The sequence below is a fragment of the Lolium rigidum genome, chromosome 7, assembly GCF_022539505.1.
Source record: "Lolium rigidum isolate FL_2022 chromosome 7, APGP_CSIRO_Lrig_0.1, whole genome shotgun sequence".
Taxonomy (NCBI): Eukaryota; Viridiplantae; Streptophyta; class Magnoliopsida; order Poales; family Poaceae; genus Lolium; species Lolium rigidum.
The window spans coordinates 100,153,091-100,179,043 of NC_061514.1; the positions used below are offsets into that span (position 1 = coordinate 100,153,091).

The following is a 25,953-nucleotide window of genomic DNA, read 5'->3' on the forward strand; positions in this document are numbered from 1 at the left end:
AACTTATCTTCAAGGAACGCCACGGTTGCATAGAATTGGAAAATCACCTCCTTGGAGTAGTTGTATGTGAAGGTCATCAAGGGGATAAGTCCTTGCTCCTTGCATATCTAAGTGCCTCACCAAAGTATTCGGGCTTAGAGGGAGCTTGTCCATTGAGATAGAGTATTGGGGGAAGCAATTGAACTCCTTCGCACCATAGATCTCGTTGTATATCCTCTCTTGGTTTGGATGGTAGAAGTGGTCGTTGGAGCACAGCCGGTGATTCTTTGGCACCAAGTACGGTTTGATCTTCCTTATCTCCAAGAATTGGGCCTTGGTAAGTCCACTCATATGCTTTTGGGGACCCAAGGTGGTCCTCTTGTTGGCTGCAGCTGACCTTTGACGCTTCGTAGTCCTTGGCAAAACAATGTCCTCTTCCTCTTGCTCCCTATGACGATGAGGGACGGGAGGCTTGACCTTGGCGCCACCACGGGGATTGGATGAACCTGTGAACAACATAGGTTGTAGGGGAATAGGGGTTAAGTGCACAAGCCTCGGAGTTGAAACGAAAAAAGGACACTAACAAGCAACAAAAGTGAAACTGCACTGGGCGGCAGTACCGCAACCCAGCCCAGTAGTACCGCTTGAACAGGTAGTACTGGTCACGAATGACCGGTACTACCGCTCGAGCACTTCACCACTAGATCTTGGTAGTGATCCATAGCATTGAGGCCCAAATTTCACCTAGTGTTGCTAGCTAGTATCCCTCTACATGGAAAAGCTTTCTAGGATGATTCTCCACCAAGAACTCCAAAAAACCCTAACTTATGCATCTAGGGAATCCAACAAACCCTAAAGAGAGGTTCAAGTTCATACCGGAGGCCATGGTGAGGAAGAGGGTGGGGAAGCTTCTCCACGGAGAAGAATTGACCGGAGATGGCCGGAGGAGGAGATCGGGGCTGGTCTCCTCGAGTCTCCTGAGCTTGGGCGCCGCCTTTGACTTGATGTGGGTGGGGGAAAGTGATGATTGAATAGATACGTCCCCACCCGGTACCTTAAGTCAAAGACGGATGCGGTAGTACCGGTCGCAAGAGCGGCAGTACCGCTTTTTGGTACTTAACCAGTACCTCGGGCGGTAGTACCGCTCCTGGGAAAAATCCTGACATTCGTCAGGAAACTGCAAGGGGTGGTAGTACCAGCCCGACAACCGGTAGTACCGGTCTCCAAAGCTCAGAAAACTCAGATTATGGTGTAGGCTTGTGCTTTTAGACGGAAATGGCTCAAGAGGTGGGTATTGGCTTAGGATTAGATGGAGAAACTGGTAAGGTATACTCAACCAAGCTTGCAAGAATCAACATGAAAAGCCAAGCTTGGGTGAATCTCCCACAAATAACATGGAGAAATGAAAACCAAAAGCAAATGGGAAAGAAAAACAAAAGAAAGTCAAAGAAAATCAAGAAGAACCAAAGAGAACCAAAAACTCCTCAAGGAGGAGGTTGGTGGTCGAGGCCACCGTGTAAGAGTATAATAGCGTGAGGTCGCGTATATGTATCTAGGACTCACAACTAAGACTCAACATGAAGCTCATTAGTCACTTATTTGACAAATAGAGTATGTTTTGGATTGCCTTATGCATTATGGGGGGAGGGATAGTTCAATAAGTTTAAACCGCACTCCCCCTATGTTCATGTGTGCTTTCCATCAAGACATTAGCTAAAGAGTGGTATGTGCGCACGACGGTCAAGCAAAGTTCGACGGATCCATGATATTTAGCTCATGCCTCAACTCAACGAAACACTTCTCATCCAAGGGCTTTGTGAAGATGTCCGCCAATTGCCCCTTCGTGCTAATGAAGGATAGAACAATATCTCCTCGAGCAACGTGATCCCGAATGAAGTGATTTCTTATCTCAATGTGCTTCGTCTTGCCATGGAGTACTGGATTGTAGGCGATCTTGATGGCGCTCTCGTTATCACACAAAATAGGGACCTTGCTATACTCAAGTCCATAATCCCGCAAGGTTTGCCTCATCCATAAGATTTGAGCACAACTACTCGCCGCGGCAACATACTCGGCTTCTGCGGTAGAAATGGAGACACAATTTTGCTTCTTCGAGTACCAACACAGCAAAGATCTCCCAAGGAAGTGACAAGCGCCGGATGTAGACTTCCTATCAACCTTGTCTCCGCCCAATCCGAATCTGTGAAGCCAACCAATGAGAAGTCCGTGTCCTTGGATACCACAGTCCAAAATTTGGGGTATCAACTAAATATCAAAAGATCATCTTCGCTGCCATGATATGGCTTTCCTTCGGATTTGCTTGAAACCGTGCGCACATACCAACACTCAACATGATGTCCGGACGAGAAGCACAATGGTAAATAAGCGAACCTATCATCGAGCGGTAGAGCTTGGGGTCCACCGCCTTGCTGGTCTCGTCGAGTGTGAGTTGACACTTTAAGTGCACTGGGGTTTCTATACCGTTGGCCCCCTTCATATCGAAGCGCTTGAGCATGTCTTGAACGTACTTTGCTTGATTGATGAAGGTGCCTTGACGCATTTGCTTGATCTCGAATCCAAGGAAGTACTTGAATTCCCCCATCATTGACATATCGAACCTATTAGTCATTAACTTGGCAAACTCATCATTAAACTTTGTGTTAGTTGAGCGAAATATGATGTCATCTACATAGATTTGGCATATGAAGAGCTCCCCATTGACTTTCTTAGTAAAAATAGTGGGATCGATTTTCCCCACTTCGAAACCACGGTCTTCAAGCAATTACCTTAGGTGCTCATTGATACGTCTCCAACGTATCTATAATTTCTGATGTTCCATGCTAGTTTTATGACAATACCTACATGTTTTGCTCACACTTTATAATGATTTTATGCATTTTCCGGAACTAACCTATTAACAAGATGCCGAAGTGCCAGTTCCTGTTTTCTGCTGTTTTTGGTTCTAGAAAGGCTGTTCGGGCAATATTATCGGAATTCGACGAAACGAAGACCAAACATCATAATTCACCGAGACGGACCAGGACACCGAAGGGGAGTCAGAGGGGAGGCCTGGGGCCCCCAGACCATAGGCCGGCACGGCCTGGAAGGGGGACGCGCCGCCCTATGGGGTGGGACCCCCAGGCGCCCTCCTGTGCCGCCTCTTCGCCTATATAAGCCCTTTCGACCTAAAAACGCGATACGGATTGACGAAACTCCAGAAAGACTCCAGGGGCGCCGCCGCCATCGCGAAACTCCAATTCGGGGGACATAATCTCTGTTCCGGCACGCCGCCGGGACGGGGAAGGAAGTGCCCCCGGAAGCCATCACCATCGACGCCACCGCCTCCATCATGCTCCGTGAGTAGTTCCCCCATGGACTACGGGTTCTAGCTGTAGCTAGTTGGTACTCTCTCCCATGTACTTCAATACAATGATCTCATGAGCTGCCTTACATGATTGAGATTCATCTGATGTAATCGGTGTTGTGTTTGTTGGGATCCGATGGATGATACATTATGATTAGTCTATCTATAAAGTTTGTGAAGTTATTATTGCTGCAATCTTGTTGTGTTTAATGCTTGTCACTAGTGCACGAGTGGCATGATCTTAGATTTAACCTCTATACTTATTGCTTAGATTGTATCTACAAGTTGTTTGCACATATTGCTGTCCGGAACCCGAGGCCCCAAAGTGACAGAAATTGGGACAACCGGAGGGGAAGGCTGTGATATGAGGATCACATGTTTTCACCAAGTGTTATTGCTTTGCTCCGGTGCTCTATTAAAAGGAGTACCTTAATAGCCAGTAGATTCCCTTGAGGCCCGGCTGCCACCGGCTGGTAGGACAAAAGATGTTATGCAAGTTTCTCATTGCGAGCACGTATGACTATATATGGAAAACATGCCTACATGATTAATAATCTTGATGTTCTGTCTTAATGCTTTCAATCCTATCAATTGCCCAACTGTAATTTGTTCACCCAACACTTGTCACTTGTTATTGGAGAGTTACCACTAGTGTAGATAGCTGGGAACCCCGGTCCATCTCTCATCATCATATACTCGGTCCTATATGACATTGGAAGTAGTATCAACTATTTTCTCGTGCCATTGCCTCTGTGTTACTGCTACTGCTGCTATGTTACTGTTACTATTGCTCTTATATTACTGCTGCTTTCACATCACCCCTGTTACTAGTGCTTTTCCAGGTGCAGCTGAATTGACAACTCAGTTGTTAAGGCTTATAAGTATTCTTTACCTTCCCTTGTGTCGAATCAATAAATTTGGGTTTTACTTCCCTCGAAAACTGTTGCGATCCCCTATTCTTGTGGGTTATCACTCATACCAAGCTCTAGGAGCTTGTTTGAGATCATATAGAGCCTTATTAAGCTTGAAGACATGGTCCGGGAAATGGGGGTCCTCGAACCCTGGGGGTTGCTTCACATACACCTCCTCATGCAAAGGACCATTAAGAAAAGCACTCTTTACGTCCATTTGTTGTAGTTTGAACCCATAGTGAGCGGCAAAGGCCAAAAGAATACAGATGGACTCGAGCCTCGCAACGGGTGCAAATGCCTCGCCAAAGTCCACGCCTTCTACTTGAGAATAGCCTTGTGCCACCAATATTACTTTGTTGCGGATGACGATGCCATGTTCATCTTGATTTTTCTTGAAGACCCATTTGGTGCCGATAACATTGCGGCAATGATCGGGGTGCTTCATGAGAGTCCTGTTGGAGATATGCCCAAGAGGCAATAATAAAATGGTTATTATATATCTTTGTGTTTATGATAAATGTTTGCATACCATGCTATAATTGTATTAACTGAAACATTGATACATGTGTGTTATGTGCTGTCTACTGTTGGCTTCTATTCCTGTAGACAGTGTTGGGCCTCCAAGAGCAGAGGTTTGTAGAACAGCAGCAAGTTTTCCCTTAAGTGGATCACCCAAGGTTTATCGAACTCAGGGAGGAAGAGGTCAAAGATATCCCTCTCAAGCAACTCTGCAATCATGATACAAGAAGTCTCTTGTGTTCCCAACACACCTAATACACTTGTCAGATGTATAGGTGCACTAGTTCGGCGAAGAGATAGTGAAATACAAGTGGTATGGATGTATATGAGTGGCAATAACAATCTGAAATAAATATGGCAGCGAGTAAACATGCAACAGAACAGTAAATAAACGGAGATTCGATGCTTAGAAATAAGGCCTAGGGATCATACTTTCACTAGTGGACTCTCTCAACATTGCAATCATAATGGAATATAAATATAAGCACTTCACTATGCTATTCTGAATTACTCTCTGGCAAGATAACGAACACTAATTCATCATGTAGGCAAACCTAAAAGATGTATTCCCAAGTACTAATAAACACCCCAGTCACTGTGAGCATTCATAGGAGGTTTTAACACACCACAATTTCATAGAGACATCCAACTCAAATCATAACTTAGTGAACAAGTATTCTGTGAAATATAGCCTAAGAGACCCATACGGTGCACACACCGTCACCTTTACACACGTGGGATAAGGAGTCTCCGGAGATCACATAAGTAAAATCCACTTGAATAGCATAACGACATCTAGATTACAAAGCTCATCATATGGATCTCAATCATGTAAGGTAGCTCTGATACGTCTCCAACGTATCGATAATTTCTTATGTTCCATGCCACATTATTGATGTTATCTACATGTTTTATGCACACTTTATGTCATATTCGTGCATTTTCTGGAACTAACCTATTAACAAGATGCCGAAGTGCCGCTTGTTGTTTTCTCGCTGTTTTTGGTTTCGAAATCCAAGTAACGAAATATTCTCGAATTGGACGAAATCAACGCCCGGGGTCCTATTTTGCCACGAAGCTTCCAGAAGACCGAAGAGGAGACGAAGTGGGGCCACGAGGTGGCGACACCATAGGGCGGCGCGGCCCAAGCCCTGGCCGCGCCGACCTAGGGTGTGGGCCCCTCGTGCCCCACCTTGACCTGCCCTTCCGCCTACAAATAGCCTCCGTCGCGAAACCCCCAGTACCGAGAGCCACGATACGGAAAACCTTCCAGAGACGCCACCAACGCCGATCCCATCTCGGGGGATCCAGGAGATCGCCTCCGGCACCCGCCGGGAGAGGGGATTCATCTCCCGGAGGACTCTACGCCGCCATGGTCGCCTCCGGAGTGATGTGTGAGTAGTCTACCCCTGGACTATGGGTCCATAGCAGTAGCTAGATGGTTGTCTTCTCCCCATTGTGCTTCATTGTCGGATCTTGTGAGCTGCCTAACATGATCAAGATCATCTATCCGTAATTCTATATGTTGCGTTTGTTGGGATCCGATGAATAGAGAATACTTGTTATGTTGATTATCAAAGTTATATCTATGTGTTGTTTATGATCTTGCATGCTCTCCGTTACTAGTAGATGCTCCGGCCAAGTAGATGCTTGTAACTCCAAGAGGGAGTATTTATGCTCGATAGTGGGTTCATGCCCGCATTGACACTCGGGACGAAGTGACGTAAAGTTCTAAGGTTGTGTTGTGTCTGTTGCCACTAGGGATAAAACATTGATGCTATGTCTAAGGATGTAGTTGTTGATTACATTACGCACCATACTTAATGCAATTGTCTCGTTGCTTTGCAACTTAATACCGGAGGGGGTTCGGATGATAACCCGAAGGTGGACTTTTTAGGCATAGATGCATGCTCGGATGGCGGTCTATGTACTTTGTCGTAATGCCCAATTAAATCTCACTATACTCATCATGATATGTATGTGCATGGTCATGCCCTCTTTATTTGTCAATTGCCCAACTGTAATTTGTTCACCCAACATGCCGTTTATCTTATGGGAGAGACACCTCTAGTGAACCGTGGACCCCGGTCCAATTCTCTTTACCGAAATACAATCTACCGCAATACTGTTCTACTCTTTTCTCGCAAACAATCATCTTCCACACAATACGGTTAATCCTTTGTTACAGCAAGCCGATGAGATTGACAACCTCACTCGTTTCGTTGGGGCAAAGTACTTTGGTTGTGTTGTGCGGGTTCCACGTTGGCGCCGGAATCCCCGGTGTTGCGCCGCACTACATCCCGCCGCCATCAACCTTCAACGTGCTTCTTGGCTCCTACCGATTCGATAACCTTGGTTTCATACCGAGGGAAACTTGCCGCCGTATGCATCACACCTTCCTCTTGGGGTTCCCAACGGACGCGTGTTGTACGCGTATCAAGCAGCTTTTCTCGGCGCCATTGCCGGGGAGATCAAGACACGCTGCAAGGGGAGTCTCCACTTCTCAATCTCTTTACTTTGTTTTTGTCTTGCTTAGTTTTATTTATTACTTTGTTTGCTGCACTAAATCAAAATACAAAAAAAATTAGTTGCTAGTTTTATTTTATTTGCTATCCTGTTTGCTATATCAGAAACACACAAAAATTAGTTACTTGCATTTACTTTATCTAGTTTGCTTTATTTACTGTCTTGCACTCTATATTAAAAATAAAAAAATAAAATATTTAGTTACTTTTGTTACCATGTCTAGCTCTGAACCTGTTACTTCTTCGCCTGAAGAATTAGTCTTCACTTTTAAACAAGGGGATGAGGAGAGTTTTAAGGATGCTTGGTCTAGAATTTTTATTTCTTATCGTAAAACTGAACCTCAAATGACTCTAAGTTTGCTCCTTAGTAATTTTTATTTTGGTCTTATGATTCGCTATAGATATGCTTTGGATACTTTAGTAGGAGGAGATTTCCTTCATTGCAATGGGGATCAAGCTTTTAATGCCGTAAAGAAGTTGCTTGCATCACATGATTCAGCTAATAACTTTGATTCAGCCCTCACTAGCATTTATAATAGATTAAACAATCTCGAGATAAGTACATCTCGCTTGGATGATAACTATTGCCATGTTCGTAATCGTCTTGAACAAGTTTTAGTGAACTCTAAACTTTCATTGTGGGATCCTACTCGTTAAAATTGTTATCGGTGATCGAACTCTTCGTGCCAACTGTGATATTATGTCTGAATTTTGCCTTATGCCTGAGAGCATTTATAAATCTTTGAAACTTTGGGGAGTCGATGAAGGAGGAGAAGAAATAACTCTCATTAATAACTCTATTATAATTCCTAAGGGAATAGCCGCAGGTGTGCATACAACCATTCTTGGAAGAACAATATCCATTGATTATCTTGTTGTTGAATGTGTAGGGACAGGAAAAATCACACTCGGAAGATCCCTCGTCGAAACTATTGGGAGCAGTCATTGATGTGGGAGAAGGCACCCTGAAATTCACCTCTATACCGGGGGGAAATCATATATTTCCTAAATCAAAGGGAAAGAAAAACAATAAAGGTAAGGGTAAAGCCCAAGGTAAGGTTGACACTTCGTCTCTCGATAATACTTGATACACACTTTCTGCGCCTAGCTGAAAGGCGTTAAAGAAAAGCGCTTATGGGAGACAACCCATGTTTTTACCTACAGTACTTTGTTTTTATTTTGTGTCTTGGAAGTTGTTTACTACTGTAGCAACCTCTCCTTATCTTAGTTTTGTGTTTTGTTGTGCCAAGTAAAGTCGTTGATAGAAAAGTTCATACTAGATTTGGATTACTGCGCGAGTATCGCATTTCTTTGTCGTCACGAATTCCGACCTGCCTCCCTGTAGGTAGCTCAGAAAAATATGCCAATTTACGTGAGTGATCCTCAGATATGTACGCAACTTTCATTCAATTTGGGCATTTTCATTTGAGAAGTCTGGTGCCATTTTAAAATTCGTCAATACGAACTGTTCTGTTTTGACAGATTCTGCCTTTTATTTCGCATTGCCTCTTTTGCTATGTTGGATGAATTTCTTTGATCCATTAATGTCCAGTAGCTTTATGCAATGTCCAGAAGTGTTAAGAATGATTGTGTCACCTCTGAACATGTTAATTTTTATTGTGCACTAACCCTCTAATGAGTTGTTTCGAGTTTGGTGTGGAGGAAGTTTTCAAGGATCAAGAGAGGAGTATGATGCAACATGATCAAGGAGAGTGAAAGCTCTAAGCTTGGGGATGCCCCGGTGGTTCACCCCTGCATATTCTAAGAAGACTCAAGTGTCTAAGCTTGGGGATGCCCAAGGCATCCCCTTCTTCATCGACAACATTATCAGAGTTCCTCCCCCGAAACTATATTTTTATTCCGTCACATCTTATGTGCTTTGCTTGGAGCGTCGGTTTGTTTTTGTTTTTTGTTTTGTTTGAATAAAATGGATCCTAGCATTCACTTTATGGGAGAGAGACACGCTCCGTTGTAGCATATGGACAAGTATGTCCTTAGTTTCTACTCATAGTATTCATGGCGAAGTTTCTTCTTCGTTAAATTGTTATATGGTTGGATTTGGAAAATGATACATGTAGTAATTGCTATAAATGTCTTGGGTAATGTGATACTTGGCAATTGTTGTGCTCATGTTTAAGCTCTTGCATCATATGCTTTGCACCGATTAATGAAGAAATATATAGAGCATGCTAAAATTTGGTTTGCATATTTGGTTTCTCTAAGGTCTAGATAATTTCTAGTATTGAGTTTGAACAACAAGGAAGACGGTGTAGAGTCTTATAATGTTTACAATGTGTCTTTTATGTGAGTTTTGCTGCACCGGTTCATCCTTGTGTTTGTTTCAAATAAGCCTTGCTAGCCTAAACCTTGTATCGAGAGGGAATACTTCTCATGCATCCAAAATACTTGAGCCAACCACTATGCCATTTGTGTCCACCATACCTACCTACTACATGGTATTTTCCGCCATTCCAAAGTAAATTGCTTGAGTGCTACCTTTAAAATTCCATCATCACCTTTGCAATATATAGCTCATGGGACAAATAGCTTAAAAACTATTGTGGTATTGAATATGTAATTATGCACTTTATCTCTTATTAAGTTGCTTGTTGTGCGATAACCATGTTCACTCGGGGACGCCATCAACTACTCTTTGTTGAATTTCATGTGAGTTGCTATGCATGTTCGTCTTGTCCGAAGTAAGAGAGATCTACCACCTTATGGTTAAGCATGCATATTGTTAGAGAAGAACATTGGGCCGCTAACTAAAGCCATGATCCATGGTGGAAGTTTCAGTTTTGGACATATATCCTCAATCTCAAATGAGAAAATTATTAATTGTTGTTACATGCTTATGCATAAAAGAGGAGTCCATTATCACGTTGTCTATGTTGTCCCGGTATGGATGTCTAAGTTGAGAATAATCAATAGCGAGAAATCCAATGCGAGCTTTCTCCTTAGACCTTTGTACAGTGCGGCATAGAGGTACCCCATTGTGACACTTGGTTAAAACATGTGCATTGTGATGATCCGGTAGTCCAAGCTAATTAGGACAAGGTGCGGGCACTATTAGTATACTATGCATGAGGCTTGCAACTTGTAAGATATAATTTGCATGATACATATGCTTTATTACTACCGTTGACAAAATTGTTTCATGTTTTCAAAATCAAAGCTCTAGCACAAATATAGCAATCGATGCTTTTCCTCTATGAGGACCATTCTTTTACTTTCATTGTTGAGTCGGTTCACCTATTTCTCTCCACCTCAAGAAGCAAACACTTGTGTGAACTGTGCATTGATTCCTACATATTTGCATATTGCACTTATTATATTACTCTATGTTGACAATATCAATGAGATATACATGTTATAAGTTGAAAGCAACCGCTGGAACTTAATCTTCTTTTGTGTTGCTTCAATGCCTTTACTTTGAATTATTGCTTTATGAGTTAACTCTTATGCAAGACTTATTGATGCTTGTCTTGAAGTGCTATTCATGAAAAGTCTTTGCTATATGATTCACTTGTTTACTCATGTCATATACATTGTTTTGATCGCTGCATTCACTACATATGCTTTACAAATAGTATGATCAAGATTATGATGGCATGTCACTCCGAAATTATCCGTGTTATCGTTTTACCCGCTTGGGACGAGCGAGAACTAAGCTTAGGGATGCTGATACGTCTCCAACGTATCGATAATTTCTTATGTTCCATGCCACATTATTGATGTTATCTACATGTTTTATGCACACTTTATGTCATATTCGTGCATTTTCCGGAACTAACCTATTAACAAGATGCCGAAGTGCCGATTCGTTGTTCTCGCTGTTTTTGGTTTCAGAAATCCTAGTAACGAAATATTCTCGGAATTGGACGAAATCAACTCCCAGGGTCCTATTTTGCCACGAAGCTTCCAGAAGACCGAAGAGGAGACGAAGTGGGGCCACGAGGTGGCGACACCATAGGGCGGCGCGGCCCAAGCCCTGGCCGCGTCGACCTAGGGTGTGGGCCCCTCGTGCCCCACCTTGACCTGCCCTTCCGCCTACAAATAGCCTCCGTCGTGAAACCCCCAGTACCGAGAGGCACGATACGGAAAACCTTCCAGAGACGCCGCCAACGCCGATCCCATCTCGGGGGATCCAGGAGATCGCCTCCGGCACCCTGCCGGAGAGGGGATTCATCTCCCGGAGGACTCTACGCCACCATGGTCGCCTCCGGAGTGATGTGTGAGTAGTCTACCCCTGGACTATGGGTCCATAGCAGTAGCTAGATGGTTGTCTTCTCCCCATTGTGCTTCATTGTCGGATCTTGTGAGCTGCCTAACATGATCAAGATCATCTATCCGTAATTCTATATGTTGCGTTTGTTGGGATCCGATGAATAGAGAATACTTGTTATGTTGATTATCAAAGTTATATCTATGTGTTGTTTATGATCTTGCATGCTCTCCGTTACTAGTAGATGCTCCGGCCAAGTAGATGCTTGTAACTCCAAGAGGGAGTATTTATGCTCGATAGTGGGTTCATGCCTGCATTGACACCGGGACGATGTGACGAAAGTTCTAAGGTTGTGTTGTGCTCGTTGCCACTAGGGATAAAACATTGATGCTATGTCTAAGGATGTAGTTGTTGATTACATTACGCACCATACTTAATGCAATTGTCTGTTGCTTTGCAACTTAATACTGGAGGGGGTTCGAATGATAACCTGAAGGTGGACTTTTTAGGCATAGATGCATGCTGGATGGCAGTCTATGTACTTTGTCGTAATGCCCAATTAAATCTCACTATACTCATCATGATATGTATGTGCATGGTCATGCCCTCTTTATTTGTCAATTTCCCAACTGTAATTTGTTCACCCAACATGCTGTTTATCTTATGGGAGAGACACCTCTAGTGAACTGTGGACCCCGGTCCAATTCTCTTTACCTGAAATACAATCTACTCGCAATACTTGTTCTCATCGTTTTCACGCAAACAATCATCTTCCACACAATACGGTTAATCCTTTGTTACAGCAAGCCGGTGAGATTGACAACCTCACTCGTTTCGTTGGGGCAAAGTACTTTGGTTGTGTTGTGCAGGTTCCACGTTGGCGCCGGAATCCCTGGTGTTGCGCCGCACTACATCCCGCCGCCATCAACCTTCAACGTGCTTCTTGGCTCCTACTGGTTCGATAACCTTGGTTTCATACTGAGGGAAACTTGCCGCTGTACGCATCACACCTTCCTCTTGGGGTTCCCAACGGACGCGTGTTGTACGCGTATCAAGCTCATGAGATCATTGTATTGAAGTACATGGGAGAGAGAGATTAACCACATAGCTACCGGTACAGCCCTTAGCCTCGATGGAGAACTACTCCCTCCTCATGGGAGACAGCAGCGGTGATGAAGATGGCGGTGGTGATGATGGAGATGCCTTCCGGGGGCACTTCCCCGTCCCGGCGGCGTGCCGGAACAGAGACTTCTGTCCCCCGAATCTTGGCTTCGCGATGGTGGCGGCTCTGGAAGGTTTCTCGTCTCGTGGCTTATTCGTCTCGAAGATTTAGGTCACGAGGCATCTTATAGGCGAAGAGGCGGAGTCGGAGGGGGTCTGGTGACTCCACACACCAGGGGGCGCCCCCCCTTGGCCGCGCCGCCACCACGTGTGGGGCCACCAGGGCTCCCCTATGGTCCCTCTTCGGTGCCCTGGAAGCTTCCTTGAAATATAAGATACTGGGCGTTGATTTCGTCCAATTTCGAGAATATTTCCTTACTAGGATTTCTGAAACCAAAAACAGTAGAAAACAGGAACTGGCACTTCGGCATCTTGTCAATAGGTTAGTTCCGGAAAATGCATCAAAACAATATAAAGTGTGAACAAAACATGTAGGTATTGTCATAAAACAAGCATGGAACATAAGAAATTATCGATACGTTGGCGACGTATCAGCATCCCCAAGCTTAGTTCCTACTCGTCCTCGAGTAGGTAAACGATAACAAAGATAATTTCTGAAGTGACATGCTACCAACATAATCTTGATCCAATAATGATGTAAAGCATATGAGCTGAGATCAAATCATTCAAAGTATATATCTATATTGATATAAGAGATGATAATGCAAGAGTTAAACAAGCTAGAAGTTTTCATGAACTATTGCTTTAAAGACATGAAACCGTACAAAGTTCATTAAAGATGTTTTAAGTATCCAGCGTAGCAGTTCTCTCCTTCATTCCAAGCATCAAGTAAATTTTCACAACATAAGAAGGATTCAGTCAAGTAAAAATAAACATGAACGTCATGAATCAACTGTTTCAAAGTCTACTCAACCGGTGAGCGCAAGCATTTGGTATTAGCACGAGGATGTTATGGCAAAGAGAACGTTAATGGGGGTTTGGAAGGCCAATGAAAGAAAGTCTTACAAAGCTATAAGTGATCATTAGACAAGAGGAAGTCTTATGATCGAAGCTATGCAAGGAGTAGTGATTGCCATGCAACGGATGCACACAGAGTTATATGTGTATGAAAGCTCTCCAATGGAACTAGTGGGGGTGCATCCAACTTGGTTGCTCACGAAGACCTAGAGCACTTTTGAGGAGGCTCATCATTGGAATATACAACCCAAGTTCTATAGTGTAAATTCCCCACATAGTTATACTAGTAAAACATGAAAACTCTCTCATATGGAGTATAGGTGCTAAACATGAGCACAAATGATGACTATGAATACTGCAGGTGCTAAAACATGAGCACAAGTGTGGATGAAAGATAGTAATGCTACCCCCTTTTTCTTTATTCTCTTTTTCTTTTTCTTTTCTATTTTTTTTCTTTCTTTTCTTTTTCTCTTTTTGATGGCCTCCATGGCTCTTTTCACTTTTAGGGGCAACATCCTAATATGACAACACACGTTTTGGTACAAATAACTCATAATGAATGAAACATGATGTATAAAACTGTATGCCTCTGCCAGTGTAGCAGGATGTGCAATGATCTAGCGTAACATGGGTAAACCACACATCAGCTGTATAGAATCATGCAAAGCAATATATAAATAATAAATGACAACAAGTCATGTAATGTAAAATGGAAGTTGCATGGCAATATATCTCAGAACAGCTATGGAAATGTTGTGGTAGGTAGGTATGGTGGCTGTTTTGAGGAGATGTATGGCTTATGTGTAGGAGAACAAGAGAAAGTCCTCCCACGGGTTTGGATGTACTGGCGAAGTATGCACAATTCTCAATGTGAGCAAAAGGCAATGCACAGTACCGAAGAGGCTAGCAAATTTGGATGGTGGAAGTGCCAAAAACCGTAGCTTAACATTAGTCAAAAAGAACTCACAAGCTTATTGCAAACAACTAACGAGGTTCATCATTAAGAGCATGATTAAAATTTACTCCAAGGAGGGCCGTTCACGGTGGCACAAGTACCCCGCTAGCTCCCTCGACCTTCAGCACAACTTAGTTATTACGATGAACTCTCAGACATGGAAAGCTATCAAGTCCAACTACACCTTCAACTATTTAAGTAGAGTTTGTAGTACGACACAAGCTTAAAGACAACAATCCACTACTAATTTTAACTTATTTATCCAGCAAGCCTTACCATCTAAATACCTCAAAACGTTTGCAAAGAATCAAGTTATCAAAGCTCAATGATCTACAAGATTATGCAAGTATTTCATTATACCACTACCACATGCAACATTTCCTGAACCGACCAAATAACAATGAACGAAGCAGTTTCAACCTTCGCCATGAACATTAATAATAAATCTAAGAACACCAGTGTTCATATGAACCAGCGGAGCGTGTCTCTCTCCCACACAAGCATTTATTCAGAGAATGAAAATAACAAAAACGAAAATAAAAGCACACAGACGCTCCAAGTAAAGTACATAAGATGTGGTGGAATAAAAATATAGTTTCACTAGAGGAAACCTGATAAATTGTTGATGAAGAAGGGGATGCCTTGGGCATCCCCAAGCTTAGATGCTTGAGTCTTCTTGAAATATGCAGGGATGAACCACGGGGGCATCCCCAAGCTTAGACTTTTCACTCTTCTTAATCATATATCATCCTCCTCTCTTGACCCTTGAAAACTTCCTCCACACCAAACTCAAAACAAACTCATTAGAGGGTTAGTGCATAGTCAAAAATTCACATGTTCAGAGGTGACACAATCATTCTTAACACTTCTGGACATTGCCCAAAGCTACTGAAAGTTAATGGAACAAATAAATTCATCCAACACAGCAAAAGAGGCAATGCGAAATAAAAGGCAGAATCTGTCAAAACAGAAAAGTCCGTAAAGACAAATTTTTCTGGGGCACTAAACTTGCTCATATGAGAAAACTCAAAACAAATGAAAGTTGCGTACATATCTGAGATCACTCACGTAAATTGGCAGATTTTTCTGAGTTACCTACAGAGAACCCTGCCCAAATTCGTGACAGCAAGAAATCTGTTTCTGTGCAGAAATCCAAATCTAGTATCAACCTTCTATTAGAGACTTCACTTGGCACAACAATGCAATAAAATAAAGATAAGGAGAGGTTGCTACAGTAGTAACAACTTCCAAGACACAACAAAACAGTAGAAAAATAAAGACATGGGTTATCTCCCAAGAAGTTCTTTCTTTATAGCCATTAAGATGGGCTCAGCAATTTCAATGATGCACTCCCAAGAAATAAGAGTTGAAGCAAAAGAGAGCATCAAAAAGCAAATTCAAAACAAATTTCAGCCTAACCCACTTCCTATGAAAAGGAATCTTGTAAATAAACAAATTCATGAAGCATAATGCAACAAGCATAGAAAGATAAAACAAGTGTAACTTCAAAAATTTCAGCATATAGAGAGGTGTTTTAGTAACATGAAAATTTCTACAACCATATTTTCCTCTCTCATAAAGATTTTTAGTAGCATCATGAACAAACTCAACAATATAACTATCACATGAAGCATTCTTATCATGAGTCTCATGCATAAAATTATTACTCTCCACATAAGCATAATCAATTTTATTAGTAATAGTGGGAGCAAATTCAACAAAGTAGCTATCATTATTATTCTCATCAAGTGTAGGAGGCATAGTATAATCATAATAAAATTTACTCTCCATAGTAGGTGGCACCAAAAGACTACTATCATCATAATCATCATAAATAGGAGGCAAAGTATCATCAACGAAAATTTTCTCCTCCATGCTTGGGGGACTAAAAATATCATGCTCATCAAAACCAGCTTCCCCAAGCTTAGAATTTTCCATAGTATTAGCAACAATGGTGTTCAAAGCGTTCATACTAATATCATTACTACTAGCATGCAAATAATATTCCATAGGTTTTTTAATTTTCGCATCAAACAATCCATGTCTTAACTCAGGAAATAGCTTAAAAAGCTCACTGTTACTTTCCATTATGCCTAACTAGTGAAAAACAAGAAACAAAAAGATGCAATTGCAGGATCTAAAGGAAATAGCTTCGAGCACTTACAACGGCGCCGTAGAAAATAACTTAGTTACCCGGGACCGGAGTGTGAGTACCTTTTACCTTTCCTCCCGACAACGGCTCCGGAAAATAGCTTGCATCGTCTACTCGTTGGCTTCTTTTCCTGTAGACAAGTGTTGGGCCTCCAAGAGCAGAGGTTTGTAGAACGGCAGCAAGTTTTCCCTTAAGTGGATCACCCAAGGTTTATCGAACTCAGGGAGGAAGAGGTCAAAGATATCCCTCTCAAGCAACCCTGCAATCACGATACAAGAAGTCTCTTGTGTCCCCAACACACCTAATACACTTGTCAGATGTATAGGTGCACTAGTTCGGCGAAGAGATAGGGAAATACAAGTGGTATGGATGTATATGAGTGGCAATAACAATCTGAAATAAATATGGCAGCGAGTAAACATGCAACAGAACAGTAAATAAATGGAGATTCGATGCTTAGAAATAAGGCCTAGGGATCATACTTTCACTAGTGGACTCTCTCAACATTGCAATCATAATGGAATATAAATATAAGCACTTCACTATGCTATTCTGAATTACTCTCTGGCAAGATAACGAACACTAATTCATCATGTAGGCAAACCTTAGAGATGTATTCCCAAGTACTAATAAACACCCCACGCTGTCACCTGTGAGCATTCATAGGAGGTACTAACACACCACAATTTCATAGAGACATCCAACTCAAATCATAACTCAGTGAACAAGTATTCTGTGAAATATAGCCTAAGAGACCCACACGGTGCACACACTGTCACCTTTACACACGTGGGACAAGGAGTCTCCGGAGATCACATAAGTAAAATCCACTTGAATAGCATAGCGACATCTAGATTACAAAGCTCATCATATGGATCTCAATCATGTAAGGCAGCTCATGAGATCATTGTATTGAAGTACATGGGAGAGAGAGATCAACCACATAGCTACCGGTATAGCCCTTAGCCTCGATGGAGAACTACTCCCTCCTCATGGGAGACAGCAGCGGTGATGAAGATGGCGGTGGTGATGATGGAGATGCCTTCCGGGGGCACTTCCCCGTCCCGGCGGCATGCCGGAACAGAGACTTCTGTCCCCCGAATCTTGGCTTCGCGATGGTGGCGGCTCTGGAAGGTTTCTCGTCTCGTGGCTTATTCGTCTCGGAGATTTAGGTCACGAGGCATCTTATAGGCGAAGAGGCGGAGTCGGAGGGGGTCTGGTGACTCCACACTCCAGGGGGGCGCCCCCCTTTGGCCGCGCCGCCACCACGTGTGGGGCCACCAGGGCTCCCCTCTGGTCCCTCTTCAGTGCTCTGGAAGCTTCCTTGAAATATAAGATACTGGGCGTTGATTTCGTCCAATTCCGAGAATATTTCCTTACTGGGATTTCTGAAACCAAAAACAGCAGAAAACAGGAACTGGCACTTCGGCATCTTGTCAATAGGTTAGTTCCGGAAAATGCATCAAAACAATATAAAGTGTGAAAAAAACATGTAGGTATTGTCATAAAACAAGCATGGAACATAAGAAATTATTGATACGTTGGCGACGTATCATTATGTAAACAACAAGGAGTCCCTAGTAAGCCTCTTGTATAACTAGCTTGTTGGTTAATAGATGATCATAGTTTCATGATCATGAACATTGTATGTTATGAATAACAAGGTTATGTCATTAGATGAATGATATAATGGACACACCCAAATAAGCGTAGCATAAGATCACGTCATTAAGTTCAATTTGCTATAAGCTTTCGATACATAGTTACCTAGTCCTTCGACCATGAGATCATGTAAATCACTTATACCGGAAGGGTACTTTGATTACATCAAATGCCACTGCGTAAATGGGTGTTTATAAAGGTGGGATTAAGTATTCGGAAAGTATGAGTTGAGGCATATGGATCAAGAGTGGGATTTGTCTATCCCGATGACGGGTAGATATACTCTGGGCCCTCTCGGTGGAATGTTGTCTGATTAGCTTGCAAGCATGTGACTTGGTCACAAGAGATGACATGCCACGGTACGAGTGAAGAGTACTCATCGGAGACGAGGTTGAACGAGGTATGGATATACCGATGATCAAACCTCGGACAAGTAAAATATCGCGTGACAAAAGGAATCGGTATCGTATGTAAATGGTTCAATCGATCACTAAGTTATCGTTGAATATGTGGGAGCCATTATGGATCTCCAGATCCCGCTATTGGTTATTGGTCAGAGAGGAGTCTCGACCATGTCTACATAGTTCACGAACCGTAGGCTGACACACTTAAGGTTTGATGTCGTTATAAGTAGATATGGAATATAGAATGGAGTTCGAATTTTGTTCGGAGTCTCGGATGGGATCCAGGACATCACGAGGAGGTACGGAATGGTCCGGAGAATAAGATTCATATATAGGAAGTCACTTTCCAAGTTTGGAAATGATCCGGTGCATTTATGGAAGGCGCTAGAATGTTCTAGAACCTTCCGTATGAAATCGCCATGGAAAGTGGAGTCCCGTTTGGACTCCACCAAACCCAACCAGCCAACCAAGTGGGAGGGTGGAGTCCATGGAGGACTCCACCTCCTTGGCCGGCCAACAAGGGGGGAAGGGGAGAGTCCTTGTCCCTCTAGGTTTCGTCCATATGGCAGTTTTTGAATTGGGGTCTTATTTGAAGACTTTGGGCATACCCTTGGGGTTCCACCTATATAATGAGGAGAAGAGGGAGGGGGCAGCCTTGTACTTGGCCGCACCACCATAGGGGTCCCCTGGCCGGCGCCCCTACTCCCTCTCTCCCAAACCCTTGCACACCTCCCTCCTCATACACCTCCCGTAGCGCTTAGGCGAATCCCTGCCGGAGTTCTCCACCACCACCGCCACCACGCTGTCGTGCTGTCGGGATTCCGAGGAGGATCTACTACTTCCGCTGCCCGCTGGAACAGGGAGAAGGACGTCGCCATCAACACCGAACATGTGACCGAGTACGGAGGTGCTGCCCGACTGTGGCACCGTCAAGATCTTGTACGCGCTTTTGAAAGCGGCAAGTGATCGACTACAACAACAACGAGATCTAATCTCGTAGACTTTGGAAATCTTCGAGGGTTAGTCTCATGTTCTTCTCGTTGCTACCATCTTCTAGATTGGATCTTGGCTTGTTATTCGTTCTTGCGGTAGGATTTTTTTGTTTTCTATGCTACGAATCCCATTAGTGGTATCAGAGTCGTGTCTATGCATAGATTGGTTACATGAGTAGAACACAATGGTTTTGTGGGCGTTGATGCTTTTGTGGTCTTTAGTTGGTGTACTTTGCATCTTGCGGGATGGTGGGATGAAGCGGCCCGGGCTAACTTTACAAGACCGCGTTCATGAGACTTGCTCCACGCTCAACATGCAACTTGTATTGCATAAGTGGCTTTGCGGGTGTCTGTCTCTCTCACCATAGTGAAGATTCAATTTACTCTTTCTATTGACAACACTAGTATCACCGTTGTGGTTCATGTTCGTAGGTAGATTGGATCTTACTCGAAAACCCTAAACCACGTAAAATATGCAAACCAAATTAGAGGCGTCTAACTTGTTTTTGCAGGGTTTTGTGATGTGATATGGCCATGATGTGATGATGAATATGTATGAGATGATCATTATTGTATTGTGGCAACCGACAGGAGCCTTATGGTTGTCTTTATATTTCATGTAGTAGTATTATTTCAAAGTAGTTGTAATAGTTGCTACATGTGGTGAACAACCATGAAGACGGCGCCATGGACCTTGACGCTACGCCGACGATGATGGAGATCGTGCCCGTTGATGATGGAGATCATGTCCGTGCTTTGGAGATGAAGATCAAAGGCACAAAGACTAAAGGGCCATATCATATCACATATGAATTGCATGTGATGTTAATCCTTCATGCATCTTATTTTGCTTAGATCGCGACGGTAGCATTATAAGATGATCCCTCACATTAATATCAAGATAATAAAGTGTTCTCTCCTCGTATGCACCGTTGGTACAGTGTTGGGGGGATGACCCCCGGTATGCCAAAGGCATGCCAAATCGGATGGTTTAGGCCATCAAAGTACCGGTTTAAAGGTTGTTCCGGACAGTGAGGGTTGATTCAGAGAATCATACCGGTATCCCAAGAAGGGGATACCGGAACTAGCTAAGAGCGTACCGGAATACCGGAACAGGCTACACTGTAGCACGTCGGCAAGACCAGTCAAAGATGCTCTCCAGAGCTAGAAGACAAAGATGAGCGAAGCACTTTAACTTTAATCGAAGCCATGATGCCAAAGGCAAAGGATGGCGTAAAAGGTGCCGGAGGATGTCACGGCTTCTGATTAAAGGCATACCGGCATCACCGGTAGCTAAAGTAGCTTTGTAAAGTAGTTTGTCTAGTCAAAGATCCCATTAGGGTTTCTAGGGTTCCTTCCCCGTAAGCCACCCTCTCCCCTATATAAGGAGAGGGGCACAACCCTTCGCGGGCACGTACGCACCAAGAGATTAGATGCACGAAAACCTGTAAGCTCTTGTGATGAAGAAATAGAGAGATCTAGTGTTGTCCTTGTTCTTGAGTTCATCATCTTCTTCCTTCGGCCAAGGCCAAGTTCTTGAGGAATCCATCCGGAAACCTCTCCATCTATACCAAAAACCCTCCCCCGAATCCTCTAGCGTCCATTCGGCCCCGAGATAAGCCATCCCATGGCATCTGTCTGTTCACCACGACGACAGTTGGCGCCACCGTGGGGCCAGCAGCGGCGCTTGCTGGAGTTCATATTCGGGCGGGCCTCCTCGCCGTCGGCGGCGAGCGTGTTGTCACCGCGCTCGTCAACCGCATCCGCGACATGCGCTTCATCAACGACAACACGGGATGCTTCTCCAATGGAGGTAAGTTCCCCAAGAACGGTCGCGTCATCGAGTTCGGGAGCATCCTCGTCTACTACGGCACCGTCCCCGAGCGCCAGTGCCTTTCGCCGGTACTGGTAGCTCCGGATCCGCCAAGATCTATGCTTCGCAGCGACCGCGTCACCGGCAGCGTCGAGGTGCTGGTCGTTGGCGCGGGCGACGCCGGCAGGGGAGCTGCGGCGGAAGGCGCTGGCGGGACAAAGTCCACGCGCACGGCCAAGCCGCCGACCGAACGCGACCAGGAAGCTGCAGGTGCTTCCGCACCACCACCAGAGACTCCACTCCAAGCGGCCATGAGTGTCCTCGCTACGCCCATCGCGCAGAACATCGACCCGGCAGTGGCTCAGGCGGAGCTGGAGGCGCAACGCCAGAAGCTGCTCGCGAACGGCGCCGACATCGTCCGGGCGCAGCGCGAGCTGAACCTAACCCTACGTGAGTACAACGCTGCCCATGGCTTTGCTTCTGTTAGCGCTCAGGCTGCAAGGATACCGGAAAACCGGCTTAGAGCTTGCAACTTAGATTAGGATTTGTGTAAGGAAATTCTTACCGGAAAGAGCACCTCTGCATCGCTGAGCATGGTAGAGAAACCTAAATACAGCAGTCCAGATAAAACCATAAAAGCTGCTAAGGCTGCAGTAGAGCTGTGTGAATCACTTTCCGGAGATGCTTTCGCAAAACAGCAAAAGCGTGTCAGGGAGTTGCTTGATACCATCGAGCAGCAAAATGCTGAGCAGTTGGCCAAATTGAACAAGGCTGCGGCTTCAAAATCTGTGCGTTCAGCAAAGAATGTCGGAAGCAAGTCCCAGGGGCAGGCATCGTCCCCCCATCGGGACAAGAGAAAAGAAAAAGAGGTGAATGCGTAGCAAATGACTGTGTACGATCCAGTTCTTGCCGGAAAACAACAAGCCGGGCGACATGAGGCCGGTAGAAAAAGCCAAGGGGCAGATCGTGGCTACGCCAGATACGGCTATGCCAGAGATGAGTATGCCGGTAGAGGTGAAACCGGGCAAAATTATCGCGCACCAAGAGCTGCTTATGCAGAGGAGGAAATGCCTCCGCCAAGGTACCGGCAGGCAAGGGCCGTGGTACCGGAAAGATACGATGAAGCTGATTCAGCAACCGAAAGAGTCGGAGCCTACCGGAACCCTTTGGGGGAAAGATTAGGAGAAAGATGCCTACCAGACCGAGATGCGAGGCACAGGCTGGATAGGGTGTATTTGTCTGAGATAGTTGAGGCAGAAGGTCCTCCGGGTCCCAAGTGTTTTGGCCCGCGGATCATGAAAGAAGAACCACCGGTTCGCAACTTCACGTTGCCCCGTGACTTGAAAACGTACGATGGCACCACTAAGCCGGAAGACTGGCTTGCGGATTACGTGACCGCAGTTTACGTAGCCGGTGGCGGAGGAACCGTCGCTGGTGGAGGAAACCGGCGTTGGGCTGTGAGAATTGTACCATCTTTTCTGGTAGGACCAGCGCGCATCTGGCTAAACAACTTGGCGGCAGGAAGCATAAACGGCTAGTTCGACTTTGAGGAAGCCTTTGTGAGCAACTTCAGAAGTACCTACCGGAGGCCTAACAGGCCGCAACAGCTTGCTCTGTGCATGCAGCGTTCGAACGAAATAGACCGGGATTATATGACCCGGTGGAACTCCATAAGGAACTCCTGTGAGGGAGTAATTGAGGCGCAAGCCATAGCTTGGTTTTGCAATGGATGCAGAAGAGGTTCACCTCTGTGGCAACAGTTGCAGAGGAACATGCCGACAACATCGTCGGAAATGATATGTGTGGCGGATAACTACGCATTGGGAGACCCAATGCAACCGGCAGTGCAGGCAGAGCCAACACAAATAAGCCAACCACGCCAAGATCAATACCGGGATAACCGGCACAATAAAAGAAGGGAAGAATTCCTGGATCGGAGGTACGGTCCGCAGCAAGTTGCTGCAGTACAAGATATCTCTGGCGCCAGCGGCAGCCAGAGGCAGAAAACCGGATCGCAGCCATTGTCGGGGGGAAGACCCCGGATAGGGCAATGGACGCAGAGCAGCCGGCTGGCCACTGGCCGGCTCGCGGCAAAAGCCGGCTGAGGAGCAGCCGGCTGGCGCCGTGGCCGGCTGGTCCGGAAGCCGGCTGGCTCTAGGTCCTAGTCGGCCTGGCTACGGCCACCAATGCTGTAGCTGGGCCGGCTTCTACAAGCCATATCCGACTGGGGTTTGTACCTCAGACCGACTCGAGGCTGGCGAGTCTTGCACTAGAAGGAACCGGGTTGGTGATCCGGGTTCCCAAAGTCCACGCTGACTCCATCTTCCGTAAATCGCGGGGCACTGTGGAGCAATAGTGCCACGCGCCGGACAGGCCGTCAGGGCTTACGACGATCCGTACTGGCTACAGTGGCTGACGGCGACAGGGACACCTCCTCTCCATACCGCTGACCGTGGCAGCCGGATGGGACGTACCACGATGCCTCAACGGCTCCTGACGTCACCGCCTCGGGAAGGAGCGGAAGCCGGAGCCGGCCAAGCCGGCCGCAGAACTATAGGGTCTTATATGTAAAGTGCCGGTGCCTATATAAGCCGCACTACCCCCTCTCGTGCAGGGGATCGATCATTCTTACTTCATTCCACCCATAGAGCTGCCCTGAGAGAGAGATCATCGTCTCCCTTAGCCTCTCAGGAGCAGCCGGACACAGCTCTAGGAGCACCATTGTATTGTGTGATCATCGTATACACTCATAGCAGGAGTAGAGGTTTTACCTCCATCGGAGGGCCTCGAACCTGGGTACGTCGCCGTGTCGCTCGTGCCCATACCCGCATCCGGATACCGCCGTGAGATCCCTCAGGAACCACTTCGATTAGCCACCCTATGGCATATGCCGTGACGATACCACGACATTTGGCGCCCACCGTGGGGCCTTCAGCATCCTCGGCCGGTGTCTTCATCCGGACGGGCCTCACCATCACCACCGGCGAGCGAGTCGCTTCAGGCTTGATCCGGAGATTCGGCTCCCTCGACCGCGTCGGCCGACAACGTCGGCTGCTTCGCCGACCGGCCTCTTCCCAGCCGGCGGCGGCGTCATCTCCTTCGGCGGCCACGACGTCTACGTCGCCACCGTCGCACCGCCGCGCTACCCGCGGCAGGTGCTGCGCTGCGCAAGCCCTCCTCCGCGAGCCGGCAGCAGCGCTCCCGCCAGCCCCGCCGTCGTGCAAGTCATGATGGCTGGCGACGAGCTCCCCACCAAGAACCCGCGCATGCGCGGCCCCGACTTGGAGCGCAACATCGACCCCAACGCCTCCGGCTCGGGCCCGAAAGCGCCACCACCACCGTCCCGGCTGGACGAAGTCCGGGCAAAGCTGAGCACCCCGCTCACGCCTGGCGGAGACCCCACCGCCATCGAGGCGGACCTGGAGGCGCATCGCCAGCTCCTCCTCAAGCAAACCGAAGAACTGGCTGCTGCTAAGCGCCGATGGAGATCACCCAGCGCGAGTACAACCGCGCCCACGGCCTCACTCCAGGCGGCGACGAGTCCCGGCCGAGCCGGCCAGATCCGCCGCGAGGGCCGCGACCTTGGCGCCGAGATCGCCCGCGACGGCGCTCCTTCGCCGGCTCCGTCCGCGGAGCTGCCCGTCTACAACACCCCCGACAAGAACATGCGCGCGGCGAAGCCGCCGCGGAAGAGCTGAACCGCCTCGAGGGCGAAGAGTTACGCCGCCGGACCAAGCGGGTGGCCGAGCTGCTCAACGCAGCCAACAAGCAGGCGGCCGACCCCGTGTATGTCAATGCCCCCGGAGCTTCTCACGCTCGTGGCGCCGCGGCAACGACGGGAAGGCGCCGGGGACACGGCCGAGTCCGCCTCCCCAGCACCAAGCCGGCACGCGTGACTCCCGGGCCACGCACGCAAGTTCGGGCCGGCCGAGCCACCAGCCGAGCGGCGGCAGCGGCCGCAGCCGGCCTCCCCAAGCCGAAACCAGGAGCAAGACTCCGAGCCCCGCCGTCGCTCACCGGCCGGCTCCGAAGCCAGCCGGCACACGCCAGCCGGCACGCTCCCGGCTGGGCCCGCGCATCGAGCCCGCCGACGCCGAGACCGCCTCGACCGGGCTGGTCGAATCCCGCATCGCGGAAGAGGAGGCGCCGGCTTGCCCCAAGTGCTTCGGGCCCCGCATCGCCAACGAGCCCGTGCTCGACGGCTTCCGGCCTCCCCGCGACACGCCCAAGTACGACGGCACCGCCAAGCCGGAGGACCGGCTGCCGGACTACTCCACCGCAGCCGGCATCTCTCGAGGCAACAAGCGCTGGGC

General features: G+C 46.5%; 1 protein-coding gene across 1 annotated transcript in view; it reads right to left on the minus strand.

The window, feature by feature from the left end:
- Positions 1-1,039: 1,039 nt before the first annotated feature.
- Positions 1,040-25,953, minus strand: part of LOC124671749 (protein trichome birefringence-like 10) — a 42,388-nt gene continuing 17,474 nt past the window's right edge. Inside the window, exon 5 of the mRNA XM_047208080.1 lies at positions 1,040-1,138. Coding sequence (XP_047064036.1) covers positions 1,040-1,138 — 99 coding nt within the window. The remainder of the gene's footprint in view (positions 1,139-25,953) is intronic.